The sequence below is a fragment of the Passer domesticus genome, chromosome 4 (assembly GCF_036417665.1).
Source record: "Passer domesticus isolate bPasDom1 chromosome 4, bPasDom1.hap1, whole genome shotgun sequence".
Classification (NCBI taxonomy): domain Eukaryota; kingdom Metazoa; phylum Chordata; class Aves; order Passeriformes; family Passeridae; genus Passer; species Passer domesticus.
In genome coordinates this window covers 56,235,873-56,258,505 of record NC_087477.1, presented here as the reverse complement: position 1 = coordinate 56,258,505, position 22,633 = coordinate 56,235,873, and the positions used below count along the sequence as shown (strand labels likewise).

At 35.7% G+C, this 22,633-nt stretch overlaps 1 protein-coding gene across 3 annotated transcripts in view; it reads right to left on the bottom strand.

Moving 5' to 3' along the window:
* Positions 1-22,633, bottom strand: part of DLC1 (DLC1 Rho GTPase activating protein) — a 209,179-nt gene that overhangs the window by 173,085 nt on the left and 13,461 nt on the right. For all 3 annotated transcript variants that reach the window (XM_064418072.1, XM_064418073.1, XM_064418075.1), the window contains exon 2: positions 20,034-21,198. In XM_064418072.1, the coding sequence (XP_064274142.1) occupies positions 20,034-21,086 (1,053 nt within the window). In that variant the 5' untranslated portion in view covers positions 21,087-21,198. The remainder of the gene's footprint in view (positions 1-20,033; positions 21,199-22,633) is intronic.

Here is a 22,633-nt window from a genome sequence, read left to right as displayed (position 1 = left end):
AATTCCAAACTCTTCTCCAAAACAGTTATTGGGATAAACACAATTTTATAAGGCCTAATAGGTAGTAACATTCAAGACAGGAAATTAAAAGAAATAATATAACATACATAATTTTGGGCTTTCCGTTATTAGTCACAAGTTGCCTGACATTTCCTGTGATTAATGAAGTGTTAAAATGTTCAGATATGAATATCAAATAGGGAGCCATATTTTAAAAATAGTGAACATTACTGTTTTGAGTAGGTATCCAATAAGATTGTTAGGTTGAATATGTTGCAGGGGAAGTTTATTCTTCTGGATTTAGTTGTATCTGATGGAAAACTCAGCTTGGTGTGATTGCCATGTCTTAAAGGTATGAAAGCTATATCAACAGTTCAACTCAAGACAAGTAAATTAAAAAAATACATTTTTTTTTCAAGCATTTTCATAAATTCTAGCTGGCTCATAGTGTAATTCATCCATGCTTCAGGCCAGTAGAAAAAAATCTTTAACATCTCCTACTACAATGAACTCACATGACTAAATAAATCCGGATCATTCTGTTTTTCAGTATCTTAACATGCACAAGCACATGCCATTTTAATTACTAAACTTTTTTAAAAAGCAAAACAAAAATGAAGTTTGCAGTTTTATTTGAGCTGGGTTTTTCCAGGTGACTCATAGCCTTTTGAAGCTATGCAATAGACAGCCTAGGGTATATCACTGTCTGCTTCCATGTACTGAAAAGACATGATGCAGTAACAATAGCATGTCTCACCAAAAGTTATAAAGCCACCATAGAATGGAGTATACACATTTGTTTAAAATATGCCCTAAATGGAAATAGTTATATATTTTTTAGCTTTATTTTCCTTTGTCATAAAAGAATGTTTTGTTGATAATAAGCTGAAATGCCCCTCTTAATTTTTGAATCAATCCCTTACTTTTCTGGGTTAAAAACTGACTGATCTTACTATTTACACCTCAGAGAAATGAATATTAGAAGACTCCCAGTGCAACATATTGACCCTTGCTAATAAGATATTTCTTAAAAAGATGTTTTTTTCAAACATATATGTATATATATACATATATCTCATACTCTGTACTTAAAAGGTCAAAAGCAACACTGTATATTTTTGTGAAAAGAATATCTACTGGTTGGATCTTTCAAAATTGCTTATGTCAGCAGAGTAATACTTTTTCTATACCTATTATTTCTGCATATATCCATGGGGTAAACAACAGCCATCATCGCCAGTAAATGCGGTGAGGAATTAAAGAAATGGATGCATTCTTGACTGAAGCTTCACTAACTTCTTTAAAAATAATACTTCTTTTCTAGATGATGAAACACTAACATTATTATCTTAATACTTCCCTTATATTCTCCTACATAAAATAACAACAGAGCCATTATTGTTATTTACCTTTCACAAAGCTAGAAATAACTAAACATTTGCTACACTTTTAAAGAACCATTTTATATGTGAGGTTTCTTAATGTTAAAAGAAATAAGTATTGTCACCATATTTTGTGACAAAAACATAAAACATCTTTAAAGGTCAGCATAGCTTTTGCATGAAATATGTCTGCAGAAAAGAAAATTGCTTGAGAAGGGAGAACGAGACTTTCAGAATAGTTAACTACAGAACAGCTGGCACAGATTAGCATATGTCCTCATACAATCAAAATGTTTCTATTAGAGAACTTGAGATAACCAGCTTGAGAGTGTTTAAGTATTCTCCAGTATTTTTTTTCTCTGAATTTAATCAAGCATTATCTCATGAGGTATGACTGCATTATCCCAGAGGAATGAAAGAATTACCAACCCTACACTGTTATATATATATTTAATATCAGGTTATTTGGCTTGATATTTATCTTGGTATAAACCAACTTTTACTGACTTAACACACCATGACAAAATCAGCTCAGGGGAAGAAGGAAACACATGAAAACTCTGGCTACTGATTCACTAGTGAGGCCAAAAGAGTGAAACTACAGTGTCAGAAGCACATAGCAGAAATAGATGTCTGGAGAAAGGACCTGACTCAGGCCAGAACCAGCCCTGAGACCAGCTGGAGTGAATTTCTAGGCCACCACCAGCTGCCCTCCCTAAGGAAGAGCTGCACTGAGAACACTTTGGACTTCAAGTGCATTCAAAGCGTCTGATGGTGAGTGGTGCTGGAATAGCGATTGCTCAATTTGAAGAGGAGGACATTGTAATCTAAAAGTATTTCTTCCTGTACAGAAAGTTAATATCTAAATGAATGTTACTACTATCAAACACATCCTTCTGCATAGGGGAGAAAGAAAAAAGCAAAATTGTTACAGAATTTCCAGTAAAATTTCAACTGCATTTCCATCATCATTTTAGTTAAATCCTGCTTCCTCTGACTCATGACAATATGAGACACAAATGACAATATGGCTGTTTCACTAAGTCAGTGAGTTTATTAACAGGAACAAAATACCATTTGGCTCTTTCTTTAAAATATGAGATAATAGATTTTATTATCAGGCTTAGTCAACTTGATGACTGTTGAAAAAATCTATTTTTTAGAAATAGATGATGAAATAACCCTGTGAAATAACCCTCATTTTGCTAGCAACAAAATTAGGATTCCACCAATCTGTTTTGAATCCTTCTGCTATGTTTACTATCCAGGGCAAACCGGAGAAGACTTTTCATTCTATGACTTTATTTTTCTCATGTCCAGGGCACAGTTGCTCTGCAGATGCTTATGCTTAAGAAAATAAATATCTCTAAATGTGCAATTAAATTGAATTGTTATATTGATACAAACTCAAAAGAGGCTGAGTATTTATATTATTCCTGAAAAGAAGAAAGACATATAGAGAGCTGAAAGGAACTGCTTATACACAGAATAACAGAAAATGGCATTGGAAAATGCAGTTTCCTCAAATTTCTCTATGAAGACCTCAGAGAGACAGAAAGCACATGTAAATAAGTTAGGGCACACCTGTAAGATATTTTACATGGAACTGCTAAATTTACTCTGATTTTAAAGCACAGATACTGTCAAAACAGGAGATGTGTCCTCACTGGGAACAAACCATGAGGTTTAATACAGAATAGAAGGAATTGCAACAAGCAGGAGTTATATTGCAGCTCTAAAAGATGTTAAGGCTCCTGGGGAACTTTCAGGTATGTATCTCAGGTGATTGCAAAGTTCGTATTACAACATTTCTTTTCATCTTTTATACAGCTAAACTCATATTATACATGTCAAGGGAATATATTAATTCTGTTTTAAAGATGTGAAAATGGCAGGCAAGATAAGTATTTTCCCAAGGCTAAAGAAGAACTTGACCTAAGTAACAATGCAGAGTACCCCTCTGTTTTGAACCCTGTTTCTCTGATCTACCCATGGAGTGGTAACATTTGAAAGTGCATTTAATGCTCGGTTCAGTGGGGTAATGACTGTGTTTGCTATGATTTTGACTGCTGGGGATGTTTCATTACTGCTTTTTGTGTTTCAGGCTCAGTTCTGACAGTGTAATCAAATTGAAAAAAAAGATAGAAATCAGAAGGGTTTTTTTGTATTTGTTGAACACATGTATTTTCTCGGTCCATTTAACAAGAGAAGTTTGGTTTTTTTATGTTTTCCCCTGCTCCCTTTATTTCTAGAGGTTTCCAAAGCAACTCTGTTTAGCTCTATGTTTATGAGATTTTTTTTTCTCCTTTTCCTTTCTGAGAGAGGAAGCTGAAGGTTTTGACCTCATCTGCATCTTTCCCAGTGTCAGGAGGTGGTCTGTTCAAAAAGATTCCATGACACTGATCTCTTTCTGATTTATCAGATAGCTAGGTCAATAAATAGGTCTCTACTGTTTTTTCCACAGCTGTAAAATAACCAGTGGAGTCCTCTGAGAGCTAATTATCAAATCTTTTGAGTTTTTCTTTTAAGGAACAAGCATTATCTATCTGGTTAGTAAATTCCATTAGCAAAGAACGCCTAATTGTAGGAACTCTGGCTTACATGAGGGAGCTCATTTGAATAAAATGCTAAGATTAGTCTTAGTAAATTTTCTATGTCCTTTTATCAATATATATTGTCATAATCATGAAACTTTTACTTGTTAAAGCTATAGATCTCTTCCTTAATAATTTTTTCTCTGTTCTTCTATCAATATATGTTGTCATAGTCGCAACACTTTTTCACTGTTTATAAACAGATTGTAGAGCAATTGTCATACCCAATGAATCTAGCAAGTGACAAAGAATAGAATTCTTCTGTATGACTTATGTTGATGTGAATGGTCAAGATACAGTAGTAGACAATAAATGGGCACCATTTCAGATTTGTAATTTTTTGTCCATATCCTCCTCACCAATGCACACAGTTTTTGTGCTGCTGTGGCGAGTAGCCATGTTCTGTCCTGGGTGAGGTGATTCATTTGACATTAGGTATACAACCTATCTGAAATATCTTAATCACTGTCTAGGAGGCATATTTTCTGACTCTCTCTTAAAGGAAATGTGGAAGGCTCCAGCAATTGACAAGACAACTCTCTTTAAATATCTGGCAAAAGTAGAAGTAATCATAGCACTCCTAAAAGATCATATCATAGCATCATCAAATACTTTGGGTTGGAAGGGAGCTTAGAGAATCCAACTCCCTTGCCCTTAGAGTTCCAACTCCCTTGCCATGGGTAGGGACACCTTCCACTAGAATAAGCTGCTCAAAGCCATATCCAACCTGACCTTGAACACCTCCAGGGATAGGGAGTCCACAGCCTCTCTGGGCAACATCCTCCAGTACCTCATCACCCTTATATTAAAGAATTTCTTCCTAATGTCCAATCTAAACCTACACTCTTTCAATTTAAATCCACTCCCCTTGTACAATCACTACATGTTCTCTCCCTCCATCTTCTCTGCACATCCCCTTCAAGCACTGGAAGGGTGCTACAGGGTCTCCACAGTGCTTTCTCTTCTCCAGGCTGAACAGTCCCAGCCCTCTCAGCCTGTCTTCACAGCAGGTGTTTCAGACCTCTGAGAATTTTCTTAGCTTCCTCTGGACATGCTCCAGTGGGTCCATGTCCATCTTAAGCTGGGGAGTACTTATGTTGCATCCAGAACTGGATGCAGTACTCCAGGTGGATATCTCATGGGAGTGGAGTAGAGGGCGACAATCTCCTCCCTTGACCTGATGGCCACACTTCTTTTGATGCAGCCCAGGACACAGTTGGCTTTCTAGCCTGAAAGTGCTCATTGCTGGCTCATTGCTGGCTTCTTACCCACCAGCACTCCTAAGTCCTTCTCCTCAGGGCTGGTCTCATTCCATCCTCTGCCAGCCTAAACTTGTGCTTGTGATTGCCCTGACCAAGGTTCAGGACCAAAGTTTCTGGCTACAAAAGGCCAGTCAATAGGCTGAAACTAAAAAAAAAAAAACTACAGAACACATCCAAACTACCTTTCTAATGTCTTTGTGATAGTTTCTGTACATTACATTATTTCAACTGAGATATTCCTTTTATAAGTTACATATTTAATATTATTCTACTGACTGCTTAAAATATACATAATAATAATATAATTATTTTGCCTGAATACTATGTTCTTAAAGCCTATTCAAGGAACTTCCAAGTCCTAACACCAGCTCTATCTTTGACTGAGAAAATGTAATTTCTCTGGTTTGTTTCATTCATGCTTGTGCTGATATTGCTATCAGGAACTCTTCTCCCAGACTGCTAAATTTTCATTCTATTCACTAAGTAACAAATAAAAAATTTCAGGGTGTTTACTGGAGATTGTGTGATAAATATTATATACTGTTTTTTTAAAAAAAAACCTTATAAAAAGATTATTTCTTGCAATTCTTATACTGCCTTTTAAAACACAAACAATACAGAGTGGATATCATTTATACAGAATAGAAAAAACAAGAACAAATGACCACTTATCTTAGTTCCCTACAGAACATGTGAAGTGATAAAATCACAGAACAACTGTTGCACACACTGCCAAAAATCATCAAAAAACCACTGCCACATAATATGTGTGCATACAACATGACGACTCACAGAGAAAGACAAAGTTTTATGCTTTGGTCATGGTAGGAAAGACAAATTTTACTATTTGCCATGGAGTAATGGGAATCACTCAAGCAGAGAATGAACAACAATGTTATCAAGTAGATGCCATAGATTCCTCCTGACACAGAGACCCCTCATGCATTACCAAGTTAAGTCACACTCCACACTTTCTCTGTCTGCTGAAACTGTGGCCTGGGTGTAAATCCCAGCTGATGTAAAATAAGAAGGAGTAATTCAAATTAGACAAATGGCCAAAGTTCAAAATACCCACTAAAACTACGCTATACTATTACAGAGTCCTACACATAACAGTTTTTTCCTTGTCTGTACAGAATTAAATTTCAAATTGAATCCAAGAGCTGTATACCAATGAATGAAATGTTAGGCTTCCCCACAGTAAACAAATAAAGATTCATCAAATACATTGTGTACAAACATTTCCTTTGCATTTTTGATTAGCACAGCCCCACACAATCCAGCCCCAACTTTCTTGGAATGACGAGAAAGTACAGTGATTTCGAGTACTAGCTGATAAATTTCTCTTTTGTCTTGAAGAATTAGCAACAGTGCCAGGGAGAAAACCATCCCTATTTTCCCTCTTAACTCTTGGTCTTTAATGTTTTCCAAGAGGGAAGAAATCCCTTAATTCTGTTTCAGTATGCTTGTACACTTTCTATTCCCCCTGTACAGACAAACTTTACCTTTGATGCTCACAACCCTGTCTTAAGCGAAGATTGAAGTTAATATCAATGGCAATGGTGGGGATATTATTTACTTTACTGTTGGGTCCTACTACCAAGGGCCTAGAGAAAGGAACCAAAGAGTTCCTTTCTACTATAGGCAGTATGAGCAAAATAAAGGTAATTTTGCCAGAGACAAAAAAAACCCACCAAAACCAGAAAAACAAATAAAAAAACCCTACCTAACAAACCCCAACAAAAACCACACAAGGCAAACCCTAGTACAAAAGACATTCTTCTCTCTACTTCTATTTCGAACACACATTAAAAGCACTTTAGTGCTTATACTGTGTAATATATATTTCTTCACTCCTCACTGAGTTTATGTTTATATTAGATTCCCTGTCTACATTCCCAATGGTACATAGTTTTGCTTTCAAAAAAGTTTTATACTGAAGTGGAAAAGGACATTTTCTTGTAAAATGCTGGGAAATGCACATCAGGAGGATGCATTCATGGAGAGCTGAACAGCTGGCCAACAGAATGAACACATTACCACAAGACCACTGGGAATTAGTGAGAGAACTAGAAAGCACAAATACAGGAGGAAAATATTCCTTACTAGTTTTACATTGCATGTGATATATTTCAGAAAGATAAAACTAAACCTATAAAAGTCTCAAGAGACTGCCTAGTTTGTTTAGGGGCTAAATCTCTATTCTATAGATAGAACTCTATATTCTTCTAGCAGGGAATATTTATCAAATTCACCTAAAAGGAAACTGATCTATTTTAAAAATCTGTTTTCAGAAGATTTTTTCTTTCATTTTTCTTAAAGTCATAACAATTATGTTATCTTGCAACCAGTTTGTTCGGTGTGGAGGACAGAGTTTGACATTTTCACAATGTAAGTGATGGGAATGTAAAATCCTATGACTATGTCTTTCAGTTCATACTTCTTGCACTGTGCAGATATGAATCTGCTACACTCTGGGTACATTTGTTTTCCTAATATCTGAAAAAAAATCACTGACTATTGATAATTCCAAGACACATTTTTTCTTTGTGAGTCAATACATTAGAGCTATAAAATCTGCCCTGCAGCTCTCAAATCAGAGAGCGTGCACTTAATCTCACCATCTGATATCACTCATCTCTCATGATTTATATCATGTCACTCAGCAAAGTCCCTTCAAAAGAACGCTCCTGGCTCAAACTAAAACATGACAGTGCATATGTACCTTAACCCACTGGCACAAACCTAACTAAAACCTTGGTTTCCCTGAGAACTGCAACTCACAGTTTAAAGTTCAGGTTGTTGAATAACATTCAGTTGAATGTTGATAATATAAGTTGTAATTTCCTCTTTTTGGGATTGTAGGTGGTTTAGCAGCAGCAGGAAAGAATATAGAATGGCTTAAAACTTAGACCTGTTCATTTTCACAATTATACACTTTTGATGAAACAACAGTATCTTACCTTACCACACGCAGTCGAATAGAGAAGTTATACAGACATCCAAAATAGATAGAATTAGACAGAATAAGTTGGAAATACAGATTTGAATTACCAGATTAAAGGATTTAGTAAGAAGGTAAAAATAAAAAAAAAAGAAAAAAGGTCACATATCGTAAAATGTTGCTAGTTCAGCGGCTCAGAATTATGAAAGAAAAAGCATCTTTGATAGGCCTGTTTCGGATTAAGCATCTTCAGTCAAACACCCTGAACAGAGTGGCAGGTAAAAAAGGTAAAAATAGATAAGGCAGAAGAGCCCTTCAATTATAATAAGAATGGTAGATAGGGATTTTTCATTTTTTCAGCAAATCAGGTCTTTGAATTGAGAGGAAACTTTTGACAACTGCCTTGAACACCAAACTTTCTAATCACACAAATATTATTTTGGTAGATGGGATAAAAAAATCCATCTAAGCATCAACTAAAAATTAGCCCCCATAGTTCTTGAGGATTCTTGATATGCATTAAAAACAAAAGTAAAATGTATCCACTAAATACATGAAAGAAAGAAATCAATGCAGAAGCAACAAATAGAAGTTAAGCTTGTGTTCTCTGACATCTGCTCCTGAACTCTTTTCTCTTTTTCTGTCTCCCATGAATTGTTTGCATTGGTTTCCAGTCGGTGTACTCATATGAATACTCAGAAGTAATATTCAGATTTACAGACAGGTTGCTTCATATTTTAAAGAACTAGAGTTACTTCAAGAATCAGTGGGGATATTTTTGGTGGTGACATATTTTATTCTTTTCTAACTATCTTTTCTCCCCCTGCAGTTGCAGAGCTGTGAAATTAAGGAAGTACATCTGTACTCAAAGTAAATAAATGTCTCAAATGACTATTTTTTAAAAAGTCAGTGCTGTAATATTAATCAATAATGGAACTATAATTTAAAAATCTAATAAATTTTCAGCTATTAAGTCTATGAGGTCATGTCCCCCAAGTGACAAGCTTTAACAACAGTAAGGTGATGTTGTTAGAGGTCACAATCAGAGCTCAGAGTTTCACAGATGGTCTATTAACTGCTCTTCTGAGAGCACCAAAATTTCATAAGTTTTTACAACACTCCCTAAAAACAGAGGTCGGTGGAAACCATTGGGACGGAAAATCTGTTGCTATTTCAGTTGTGTATCTGGTAGATGGAAAATTTTTCAAGTCTACACAGATGGTAAATAAATTTCTGCTACATGAGGCAGTTCCTGGAATAAAGAAATTTTCTCAAATAACAAGTGCCAATTTTTTTTCAGCAAGACTTATTTTTAACTTTCCCAAGGACTTGTTGAGAGAGCTGGAGAAGTGTCCTTTCACCTTCAGAATCCTGGTCTAACTCCAGAAATAGCTTTTAATGTTGTTCTCAGCATAGATGAATTTTCTTTACACTCAAAAAGACATTTCAAAGCAAAGATCAAAGCTCCACAATTATACGTTGCTGCTAGTAAACATTCCCTCTGAACAGAGTGGCTAAAAAGTAAGAAATTTCTATTTAAACCCTAAGACAATCATCAGTGACTAACAGTGGTGACATTTAAACTGTCATTATGATGCTTCATGAGGCAACGCTGTTGAACAGGAGAGTTTGTCTTCCTAAGTGTAATGGAAAGGACTGAGAGACCAGAATTAGGGACAAAGTCACTGCAGACTCCACCCACTAAAGAAGCTGCGAAAAAACCACGTAATATTTAGGGTTGAGTACACATTTTAGGCAACTGAATGAATGCTAGAGTACTACTACTAATACAGAACTAGCATTTGAAAGTGTTTGGGACCACTCTCCCCTCATACCAAAGTGGAACAGAGTCATGGAAGTCACTCACCTGTTTCACCAACAACTTCATATTTCCTTCCTAACCCCTGCATGTGACTACAGAGCTCTGCTTGGCCGTGGCTTTGAAATCAAACCCTGTGACATGATGACACTTGCAAGGAATAAAATACACATTCTTTTCATGTCACCAAGTAATCTTTCCTTTATATGCACATAAGCTCCAAATGGTCAAAATTCTCAATATTTCACTCAGGTTTGTACATTAAGTGGGGGAAAAAAAACCCCCAAACAAAAAAGCATTTGTGAAAAGACAAGAGTAGAGGGAAGAATCAATGTTCTTAACAGCCTGACTAGAAGACTCTGGATGAAAAAGGAATTTTTTTTTTTTGTATCTGACAGAGAGTATGGATGAGCTAGAGAAAAAAAAAAATTATGGACATTCTAATCTAAGGCTTCACAAGACAGGAAATTTCAGGAATATACGTATTTCTTCTGAATGTGATTAAAGCTGGTTTCTCTGTTGTCATAACTATTCATGGGCTTCCGTCTGCAAAAGCACAATCCATCAATTTAAAACATATCTTAGTAAAGAAGCTGCAGTAAAAATGAAAACACAATATTTCTAAAAGCTTAATAAAATGTTTGTGAAATGTGATAAATTATGAGTGCTAAAGAAGACTTATGCACAAGAATATTAATCAAGGTGCTACAAGGTATTAATATAGAAGAACTCCCCAAATTATCTTTGATACTAGAAATATTGAAAAAGACCTGGGAACAAAGTGGCTCTCTGGGAGTTGTTTTCATGAGCTGAGAAATCTTTGTGTAATTAAGAGTTGAATTCTCACTTTACATAAGAAATCAATTGTTTTTCACATCTTTATTTTCTAGTCTTATCTCACCTCTAAGATAGTGGAGAAAGACAGGTCTTGAGAGACAATCACTTCTTTTATTTACTCTCTGGCATTTTTGCTTCCTATAAAAAGCCAAAACAGTATAGTGCTCATTTACCACTTGATGGTCTTGTCATCATCTACCAAGCAGCAGAGCATTTGTAAAGAGGTGAGTTTAACATGCTGGAACAAATGTATTGAGGTGTAATATGCACACAGAATCACTATTAACTCTGTGTAAGATAAATACAATTTGGCATTTATCAGAAGAAAAGTGTTTTTCAGGAAATCTGGGTGTAGGAAAGTAGTTTGATTTAGATTACCAAAGTTTGGCTTCTGGCTCTGCTTTTTCATTTTCAGTGTAACGAACGTGTCAGCTTTTAAAATATTTTGAAGCTAAATTACATGCAACACAAGCCATGAGCTTTAGCACTGCTGAATTTTTTCATGCTTTCATATCAAACAGCCATGAATCACTTATCAATGATTAGTAGTGCATGCAAACCACCCTTTTTTTTTTTTAAGAAGGTTGAGGATAACATCCAAGAGATTAAAATACATAGTGCAAGATTATAATCAGCTCCTTAAAGATATTTTCTGTTGGGTAGATGAGATAATACATTATCAAAATATTCAGGATATTCAAATAGAATCCTTTGTTTAATTGGATGTTCTGTGTGAAAAAAATAGGAAGGCGGCAACTTAGAGAAAAGGATAAACAGACTTCTGTTTAACATAAATACATATTGTGTTTGCTCTTCTAAGCCTTAGATAAGGTGAGAGTGCAAAGACAGTGCCAAACTTCAGACATGACAGTTATTGCTGTAGTATGGAAGGATATCTTCATGTTACAGTGAGCCAATTCCTCATTAACGTTGTGTGCATAAACCAAGTTCTTATCCCCATTATTGTAAAAGCTTTAGACATCAGCTGTGACAGTTATGAAAAGCAGTGAGGATCTGGTATACATTTGCCATACATTTACCTCAGCGCACACAGATGCTCACACATACATTGCTGCCTAGATTTTTTTCAAAGGAGGAAGAATATCCCTCTGAATTTGAATTCATAACCATTTTTGGCTATATCCACTGGAGCTTGGAATAGCTTTTGGCAGCAGAAGTAGTATTGTTTCATTTTGTAAAACCATATTCAATACCCCATGTGTATTTTCTGTGGCATAAGCCTCCTTGTCTTTACAAACCTCTTATGGCACCTTTGAGAGACAGCAGTAAAAGGAATTAAGAGTGGACAACACATTTTAGGTGTTTTAATCATAGGTACCATTATGGTGTGAAGAAGAAAAAACAAACAACAAACCAACTATCCAAACTATCCAAAACAACCCCAACAAAAAAACCCAACCAAAAATAAAACACCAAGAAAAAAATCCCCTAATAAGCTTTGCAGATAGCTTCCACCTTGCTGCAGTTCAGCTCACAAGAGAGGTTCTCTTTGTTCGCTCTTAACTATTGCATGGGAATTGGTCAGATGCCTGTGGACTAACCCACCACCAAATTTCCATGGTCAAGTACTCCTTGATAGCAGTGGCAAAGACTACACTGCTGTAAAGCCTCAGCTCTCAGAGCTGGCCAGGATAAGCTGTTCTTCCCTGTCTCCTTTTTTGACACAGCAACACAAAAAACCTTTTATTTCTAGCACAGGTCTTGTTGGTAGTAAACAGTTGTGCTTAAAAAAGCTGTTCTGCCACTGCTATGGCATCAAAGGCTCTTTAATATAGGCAGCAGTGCTCTAGTACTGTCTTTTCTAATTACTGCTGTAAGTACTGTTTTTGGATGGAAGCTGTGTCTGAGCTGTACCTCTTAGATCTCTCTGATTTCACTTGAAGGTTAATTCAAAGTGAGCATTATGTGAAAGTGTGAGAGGAAGAGCTCTAGGAAGCAAATTCCTTTTTTAATTTTTTTTTATTGAACCAACAGAAAAGTGTGTTGTGGACAGTGATGTCATTCAATCCAGGGTGTTTTGTCCAAGTGTCTTAACTTCACTTCCCATTTGTTAAAGGTTTTATGTACTATTCATTCCTTCCAAAACCACTTCCCTCAAAAGTTTGATGTTAATTAAAAATCTGATGTCGTTTTAGCAATTGGTCATTGGCCAATTTAACATGACCTACCACTGACTATTTATAGAGTGCAGACAGTAAATAATTGGCCAGTAAGGACTTTTAAAAAATTCATTTAAAAAATAAACCAAAAAAATGTTTTAGAAGTTTTCTTTCAATCAGTACAATTTCTTTCAATCAATTGTCAAAACTAGAAATCTCTGAGTACACACTGCATGAAACTAAAGCTCTCTAGACTGGTTCCTACAAGCATGTAAATGATTTTGGTGAAGCAGTAGTGTGTGACTACAAACTGCTTATAAATACAAATACTTTCATTACCATTTTAGGTAGCTCAGCTCCAAGCATAATTTGATGCGCAACAGTTTCTTGGTTTGCAGTCTAGACAACACTTCCTTGAAAATTTATTGCTGAACGCTGTCACAAAAATGTGCCAAAGTAAAATTTGCATAAAGGTTGTACTGTATTGGCCTGGCAATCATCCCATCCTGTTCTGAACTTGTTTTAAATACTTTTCACATTGTTTGAAATACATCATACTTCAGTCCAAACATAAAGGAAGTCTGTCGGAAAGCATTCTTTAGCTTCCCAGATGGAGATAATATTTATGATACATATTTTTGTGAAAGTAATAGAGAAAATTCATGGTCATTCATGGTTACCACAATAATAGGAGTGCTTTATGACCACTTTCTACTAATTACCATAGAAAATACATATAATTAAAAAAAATGTAAATCCAACTGTTTCAGTCCATTTATATTTTTGAACCACATTTTCATTATTAAGTGGTAAATTTAGAAAGCAAGTTTTCACTGTAGAAAAGAGAAACAAATATTCATGACAGCCAAGAATATTTCATTTTTTTTCAAAGAAATCTTACTATTTGTTTTGCTTCACTTATATCTCTTGCCAGATTCTTCCCAATGCCTTCAAAACCATGACCATTTAATAGCAATGTGCAAATGCAGCAAATTCCTTGTGGTGAAGCAACTGTGTATTTCAGTAATAATTGCCCACTGTACTAATACTACAGACTGTAGCTCTGAGTTGTGGGTGGGAGGTAACCTTTCAAAAAACTGTTGTGGCTTAACATCTCTCACCAATTTTTGATGGTTCTCACATTCACATTATGAATTTGGATAAACAGATTCATGGTCTTCTCTAAAACCTTTAGAAAGTTTGAGAATCTTTTAAAAAACCTATATAAAGTTTGAAAATTATATAAGATTCAGAAATGGAACAAAACCAAATCTAAATTCCACACCTGATAAAATAGATTTCAATGTTTGAAAGATCGTATTTTAAAAGAGATAATCACATTTCCAATATTTGCACTTGCCATTGTCCTTTACAAAACTAAGAAAAAAAATGTCCTAGATGCCAGGATTATATTATCTATCTCTGTATATGAAAATGAAACTACTCTGGGATAAGTGCAGGTCTGAATCGTACAAGAAATATAGTTAGAGAACCACACGATTTGAAGGGAGTTTTACTATGATATTAGCTTTATAGTAACTAGCTTTTGTTGTCTCTAAAATTACAAAGTATTATAACACCCAAGTTCAGCAAGGTGGTTAAGCACACTCTAAGAACACTGTAGTTCCCCTGAAATCCACTAATTCTTTTTCAATATCTAGATCTAAGCAGCTGGGAGTTGGTCTTCCATGACCATAATGAAGCACAGAAACCTCAGTCTTCTAACAACCATCCAAATAACCTTCATGACGGTCTACACTTTCAGAATCTCTAATGATCATCATGATTTTAAAGGACAGTTTTCTTCCCTGGTTGTTGGATTCCTCCACTAGAATATTTGCGAGATGACTATCTTTAAAAATACTCAATGGGAAAACAAACTGTGAGAAATGACTGCATTTATTTATCATATTTTGCACAGGAATAATTAAAGATAATTGACTTGGAAAATCACCAACTCTTAAAGCTGTCATCTAACTCTGACTGACACATTTGCAGACTGCATCTCAGAAAAAGGTAAATTTAATTCCCAGTTGCAAAATCAGAACACAACATAAGCATATTTCCTTTTTTAATTAATATTTCCTACACATTTCTGTTGTTTGTATTCTTGCTTTATATCTTCTATGTTTTTTTTCCTCTGTTGATCTGTCTGAACTATTGTTGCTGTGCAACCTTAACAAGACTACATCCTACTGCGTATGTAGCAATAGTACAGGCTGCATCCCTGAAACCACCTTCTATAAAACAGAAATAACAAAACCAGTGTAAGAATCTTTAAAACTAAATTTAAAAAAAAAGTAAAAAAACCCAAGTCATTAAATTATCACAATTCAAAAGAGACAGAATTGAGGGAAAGGGAGATTAAGACTTTGGAGACACATACTGGTAATAGGGCTGGAAATACAAGCAGCAATAAAATAAGAAAAATACCTACCTAATATTTTATATTATTAGTCACAATAAAATCATATTGCTTTTAAGTGCCCAGTTGAAAAGAATCATGCAATGAGAATAGATGGCACAGAGAGTTGCAAAGAAACAATGTCAGTAAAACAGGTAACTCTTATGGCTTTTTAGTGAAGCTTTCCTACTACATCTCCCGCCTACCTCAGTATGAGCTAGCAAGCACAGCTCCATAAGTTTCCTATGAAATTAGTTTATGGTGATGCAAATAGAAGCTCCTGGAAGAGCCTAACTTCCTAACTTGCCCCAAAAATCATAGTCTTAACATTGTGAAACAAAACGTAATTCTATTGTAATGGAAGAGAGTCAGCCTTCACATCTCATGGACGTGCATAATAATCAAGAGGCAAATATGGATGGAAAAGTCTGAATTCAAGTGAATAATTTTTTTGCTTTCTCACATTAGTATAATTATAATTGTTGAAATAAAGAAATAAAATATATTGCAACAGTACAGGAAATGTAAAACCATGTTTTAAAAACTCACAGCTTTCCTGTTGGGAAATGACACTGTTTCAAAGATATGCATCATTCCATAACCTTCTACCCAGGTCTCTTCTGATATTTTCTGCCAGTCTCCTATTAATCTTACTCTTTAATTAATTTTTGTCTTATTGACTCTTGCAGCTGTTGTTATGCTGACATTGGCTGTGTCCTTAAGCATCCCTTGAAAATCACACAGAATTTGATCCAGAAATCTGGATTAAAGTAGCAACAATAATAATGAGCATTAGGAATAGCCCTGACTCTTTTATTCTCTGGCCTTGCAAGAATGACTTTAAGATTACATAACTTATTTGAAACTGGAAAGCTTCTAAGCAGACTCCCATGAGGAACTACACTGTCCTATAGGAGAGAAATGAACAGTATACAGTTGTTTCTGTAGCTGTTTTCTTCCTATTTAGGTTGAATTATCTTTAGGAACAAAATCTAAGAGGGGATGGTGGAAGAAAAATGAAATGTACAGAACAAGCCAAGATTTGTTTTGTAAGTAGAGTTTGTTAACATTTCACTTTTTTTAAAACTTCATGGATTTTTATTCAAACTATTTAGAGTCAGACTTTACAATGTTGATTTTCTACTCCTTTACTGATCCATCATTTAAAACAGCTGTCTGAGCCTTATTTTAAAAATTGCATTTACAAAATGTTATCACTGGCTGCAACAGCACAGCTGTAATTGTGCTTTGGAAGTGAGTGGGGAGAACTTACTGGGAAACTATATGTCTCAACCCACCTTTTTATGCTGGTGCTAAATAAAGCAGTTCTTTTTTGTGTTGAAAAAGAACTGAAATTATTTTTTTAGAGTTCTGCTGCATTTGTGAACTTTCTCAATATGCCCCAGCAGGGATTTTCCTGTCTTTGCCTAAGCTTGATGAGATGAGGAATTGGACAAAACTTAAAATGGAGCACACACAAAAATTTGACAGATTTTGTATGAGATAATGGCCATTTTCTTACATTTACAAATCAGTGCATAATATTTAAATAGTCTCCTTTTGTGGGTATTCTCTTAATAGTTGGTGTTCTTCTAGTTTTGTATAAAACTGTTTGCTAAAAGCTCTGTTGGTTTTGCATACATATGAACATACGTGTGAGCTGTTTTGATACCCCAAGCACTACAGCTTGCTCTTTAGTTCCAAATATTACTTAATGTACAATTCTGTGAAGTAACTACTTTAAAATCTAAATTTATTTAACCCAGGAAAGCACACAGAAGGGTCTAGCTGGTTTATTCACATACAGTTAATCTGTTTATGTTTCTGCTACTCAGAATCATTAATAAGGATAATTTTCATGTTGTGGATGAACTGAATTGATTATCAAATCAGGAACAACAGGAAAGCTTTATTTTGTATCTTTCAATTAGACCTAATATCATTAACTTCTCACAATTAAATTCAGGTCCTTCCTATTTCCGAGCCTTAGGAAGTCTTTCTGAGAAAGCGAAGGCAAAGAGGGTGCTGTGCTTTGAACATTTGAACTCTGTTGACTTGAGGGAGCAAAGAATGCTGCAACAGCTGGACATGTTTGCAAAAAGCATCTTCAGTGTCAGTACATCCATCATGACTAAAGCAATTTACTGCAATGGAGTTAGTGCTGGTCAAAGATGCTAAACTTTAAGCCCTTAAGCCCTCGAACCTGCATCCATCTGCAGAGCAAGCATATCAGATCCACACTGTCTCTCACCTCAGCTGTGGTTTGAAGACAGCTGATCTAAAGATAAGAGGGAAGGTCATGCTCTATTGCCACAATTAAAAACAGTTTAAAATATGTTAACGAGGAACAGATTTGAAAAAGCACTTAGTACCAGCAAGAGCAGAAGTCTACTCAAAGGTACTAAGTTTTAACTGTCATGAAAATGCCTGAAGATCAGGACCTTTCTGTGATCACCCAAGGTGCTACCTGAAGATTTGGGTGCCCAGATACCTGTAGCAATTCATTTCCATGTGCCTTTTCCCATATTCTGAACTTTATGGGCACATGATTGTGTGCAACTATAATTGACACTGAGCATTAATCAGACAGTGGTGTGTTTTAGACCTTAACTGCACTGCTTGAACTACTGACCTTGAGAGAAAAGGTTTTATATACCATTCCCAATCCCTTAAGTCTTCCTGTCACTGCAAAGCAAATACTTGTCTTTTATGGATGGATTCAGTTTCAAGTCTGCAGTTTTTCTAATGTTTTCTTAAAATTACAAAAGTGGCTTTCAGGGGAAGTTTGTAAACATAGGCACATTTTTCATTGCACACTATTACCAACACAGACAGGCTTTTGTAAAATAGTGCATGGGTAAATATAAGTGAGAAAATCCCTTATGAAAGAATGTTGCTTGTAGAAGTGTCCTGTGAACTTAGAGATAAATAGTACCACAAAAAATAGCAGATCATATCTTTTCCCTTTTGCCATTCATGTTACAGTGGTTGGCAAAGATTTCTTCAACCAAATTAGAATGAGGACTCCTTGAGATTTACAGACTCCACCCCCATTTACATTACATACAATTTTGCAGTTGGTGCAGCTCAAACTTCCTTGAAAAAACACTTTGTTTGCTCCTTTTTATGCTCATCTCCTTCCTTAGTTTTTCTCACTATTGTCTCTGTGGAATTTTTATAATTTGTCTTTTAAAATATTTAATGGCACAAACACAAATCATACATACATTCTTAAATATTATTCTCATGAGTGCACATTTAAAAGATGAGTATGTGACCCTAAAACAAGATCCAAGGAGATACATGGAAACTAGCATCAAATCAGAGCTATTAAAAACTGTAGCATGCTTCATCTTGCTGATATATGAAATGTACACATCAATATCAACAGCTATACTTAAAAAGAAAATTTGATGCCAAAGTAAAGCAGCTGAGAAATTATTATAATAGTCAATTAGTTCTCAACTACAATGTCAATTTGGTTAATTTTCTGGTTTTTAAACTTGAACCATTTTCATTAGCATTTCTGGTACTGGTAGTCATATTTTTGTTTCTTGTTTGCAACTCTGAGATATTCTTATGGTGAGATATTTGAGCAGTTACTGCATTAACTGTGATTGCATAAACTATCAAGAAAATACTGGTTTTGAGGGCTTCTGAAACCATTGGCAAAACTTGCTTACATCTTCTTACCATGTTAACCTAATGTTACTATTACCAAAGAGTCTACACAAGGAAGCAACAGCCAGCAGCTCAGGATGCTGTGTGGGCATAAAGTACTTCAGATATGTGAATTTGAGCTTCAGTGAAACAGCTACTGAGGCACTGCAGCTGACAGATGAAACCCACACAATTAAAAGAAACCAGATGTAAAAGAAAAAAAAAACCCAGACAAAAGAAGCTGGATGATGTCAAATAAAAAAAGGCAGAGAGAAGTAAACAATTACAAATTGGTTATTAGCTAGAATAAGCAGCATAACTGGGGAAGCCAGACTTTAAGATAAATTCCATAGTGCTACAATCAGCACGTCTCCTTCCATTAAAGCCAATGGGAGTTTTATTTCCAAGGAATCTCTCCATTAAAATTTTGTAATGATAGCCTTCCTTACTCAGTGAAGACAGTGAAACCCTCTGGTTGCTTTAAAATTACAAAATATTGTTTCAGAGTCAGCAATACTTGTTTTTGCAAGAACATATGCTCATGGGGCTGAGTTAAAGACCAAAGAACTACTGCAAAGTATTTCCACTCTTTTTTCTCTCTTTTAAAATTATGTTGCACTTTTCCCTTGTACTTTCTTTTTCAATAAGGCTTCCAAACCCCTGGACAGAGTAAGTTTTCCTAAGAGGAATCAAATAATGATAGAAGCAGAAAAAAAAAAAAGAAGACATGTACTCATTTATCCTTGAACAGCATATAAAAAATATATTAAATAACATATGTAAAGTGAATATATGGTACCATCCAAATTCATAGCTCAGCCATTTTCAGACCTTAAAAAAAGCTCCTAAAATTTAGTTGTTGTATAGACATATTTGTCCTGAAACTGTTTGAGCCTGATAAATTAATGAAACAATTACTTTTTATCTCCAGTTAATTAGGTGCAGTATCACCATCATCAGAATCTGGGGGAAAATATTTGAAAAACGCTCTACAGTCTACAAGCATCCTACCTTTCTTTTGCGCAGTTTCACTTGGTTGTCTGAATATTCGTGTGTGGCCAAATGATTCCTTACATGTAAACACTGAATGTCTTCTGCTGAACTGACATTTGAAAGGCATCTGTTTTCAGGGGCCATTTGAGGTTCTGTGAAACCACTTTTATCCAGACCATTTTCCACTGTTGGGATGCAAGAGCAGGGAGGAGATTGCATAAGGCCATTGCTGGGTTGCACTGCTGAGCAGAGCTGCCCATCACTGCTGGTGTATGATTCAGAAGAAATCCCACTCTCTACCACATTGCACTCAGACTTTCCAAGCCCGTCTTTGAAAGCATCAGATTTCCGGCGCTGTTGTGCAATTACAGCAGTATGAAGCAGCTGCTTCCCAGACATAATAACTTCTTTCACATTTGGAGAATTGATACAATTTTCCTTCTCTACATCTACTACTTCATTTAAGACTTCATGATTACAAAGCTCCAGGCTTTGGCCAGTACTGCCACAAACATCTTCTTTCTTCTCCTCTTTAGGAACTGTGTCACAGCCAGGTTCCTCACTTATATCTCCACTGATTCCAGATGATTCAGCTGCCTTGTTACCCTCTATTATTGGTACCATCTGTGTCAAGGAGCCTGCTCCATTTAAGCTGTGCCCTTCATCTTTGGGTTCACTTCCTACAGCAGTGATATGGTAATTAACACTATCCAGGCTGAGTGCAGAGTAGTCGTCATTGTCATCAGACACATGGACTAGAGTTTCTGTGCTCGCCTCCAGAAAATGTTCCTCATCCTCATGGTTATCATTTTCATCCACCTCTTTTGAAACATTTCCCAGCTGCTTTTCAGGGAAGCCAGTCACCTCTCCAGTATAGCAGCACTCTGGAAATGAAGCACATTTTTCTTTCCGGTCCATGCTCATAACCTCATCTTTTTCCATACTTGTCTGCAAGTTATCAGCTACAAGTCCGTGACGACATGCTGTATTATATTCCACAGGCTCCAAAGCCAATCCCATCCACTGGGTCACATGCTCTTCCCAGCTTTTCTTTCTGATTGCTAGAGACATGTCATAACAGTTCAGCAGCAAGCTGCAATGTACCTTCCACAGAGGACCAGAGGAGATGCCATGGCTGCTGTGCACTGCTCCTGAGGGAGGGAAGGTTTCATCATTTTAACATCTGCAAGAAATAAAAAAAGGCTGTGTTATTGAATCAACTCCAAATAAAAAAAAAGAGAAGGGAAGGAACAGTTTAAACAAAAGTGTAAAACAAGATAAGACTGTGGGACCAGAAGGACAGGAATTTAAAAGACTGTTTTGTTTAAAGTTTTAATACTTTTCATACAAAACTTGACGGCACTCATAATTCAGTATAACATTTTTTTCTGATTACTTTCCAATATCAAGTAAACACGAATGGTATAAACAGACACATGGACAAGCAAGTAGCTCCAGAGCCAAAATTTTACAACAAGCTCCTCTTAACTGTGTCTCTCATAAGATAATAATTTCAATGGGTATAAATTACATTATGACTTATAGTTGCTTTGTAATTTTATTTCTTCCTCATCCACAGATACCTGTGGAGTGCAGAATTCTGGCTGTTTACCAAAGAGGCAGAGAAAAATGGAGGGTTTTTCCAAATTCACCAAATGTATAAACTACTTATCTTCTGAGTATCTTTGGCCCATTCAGCGGCTCTTATTTTTATTGTTACTATTAATTCTCTTTAGTCCAAGTTGTAAGTACAAGTGTTACATGAAACTTAGTAAATCAGTTGTTGTGTAGTAATAAAAAAATATAAAATCATAGAATCATCAAGATAAACTTGAGTTTGAAGGGGGCTTTAAAGGTCATGTAGTCCTACCCTCTAAAATACAACACTTGGAAAACCACTTTAAGCTTTTGGTGTGCTTCCTCATTCAAACACATTATAAAACCTGAACCCTGCCACACCCCCTGCTGAATATATTAATGATATTCTAGTGTAAGGCATGGAGAAAACTGTTATTTGGAACAGGGCTCTCCAGAAGGGAAGTCTGTGAGCCAGTGTGGTTGGCTGTAGCTTTGCTACTCACCTGGACTGCCTGGCTCTGCCAGAGGCCACTGTCCCTGCTTGGGTTTCTGTGTGGGAATTTTCACTGACTGGTGCATTAGGAATTCTCTATGATGGCATTTGAGATAATACATTAATCTTGTGTCATGGCATGTATGTATTAGCACAAAGAAAAGATCTCATAACAATATATGAATTATAAAACAAAATTAACAAATTCATTGTCAAAGAAGAAAACAAAACTTCTGGCTCATAAATGTTAGAAGTTCAAGGAGCAGACACTTCTGCTTTTCACTCCCTACACAAGAACTGTCAGCACTTAGCGTGGATCTGGTTATTGATTTCAGCAATAAAGAAGATTAAGTAGTGAGTTTGTTCTGGGTCATTTCAGTCCACTAAGGCAAATTCTGATTGCCCACCAGGCCACAAAGCTGCCTTGACAAATCACATGCCTGAAAATATAAAAGTATTTATCTTGAAAGAAATGCAGAATTATGCCTAGGCAACTGAACCTCCATAAATTATGCCTTGACAAACTGACTTTCAGGATAGGCTTGTA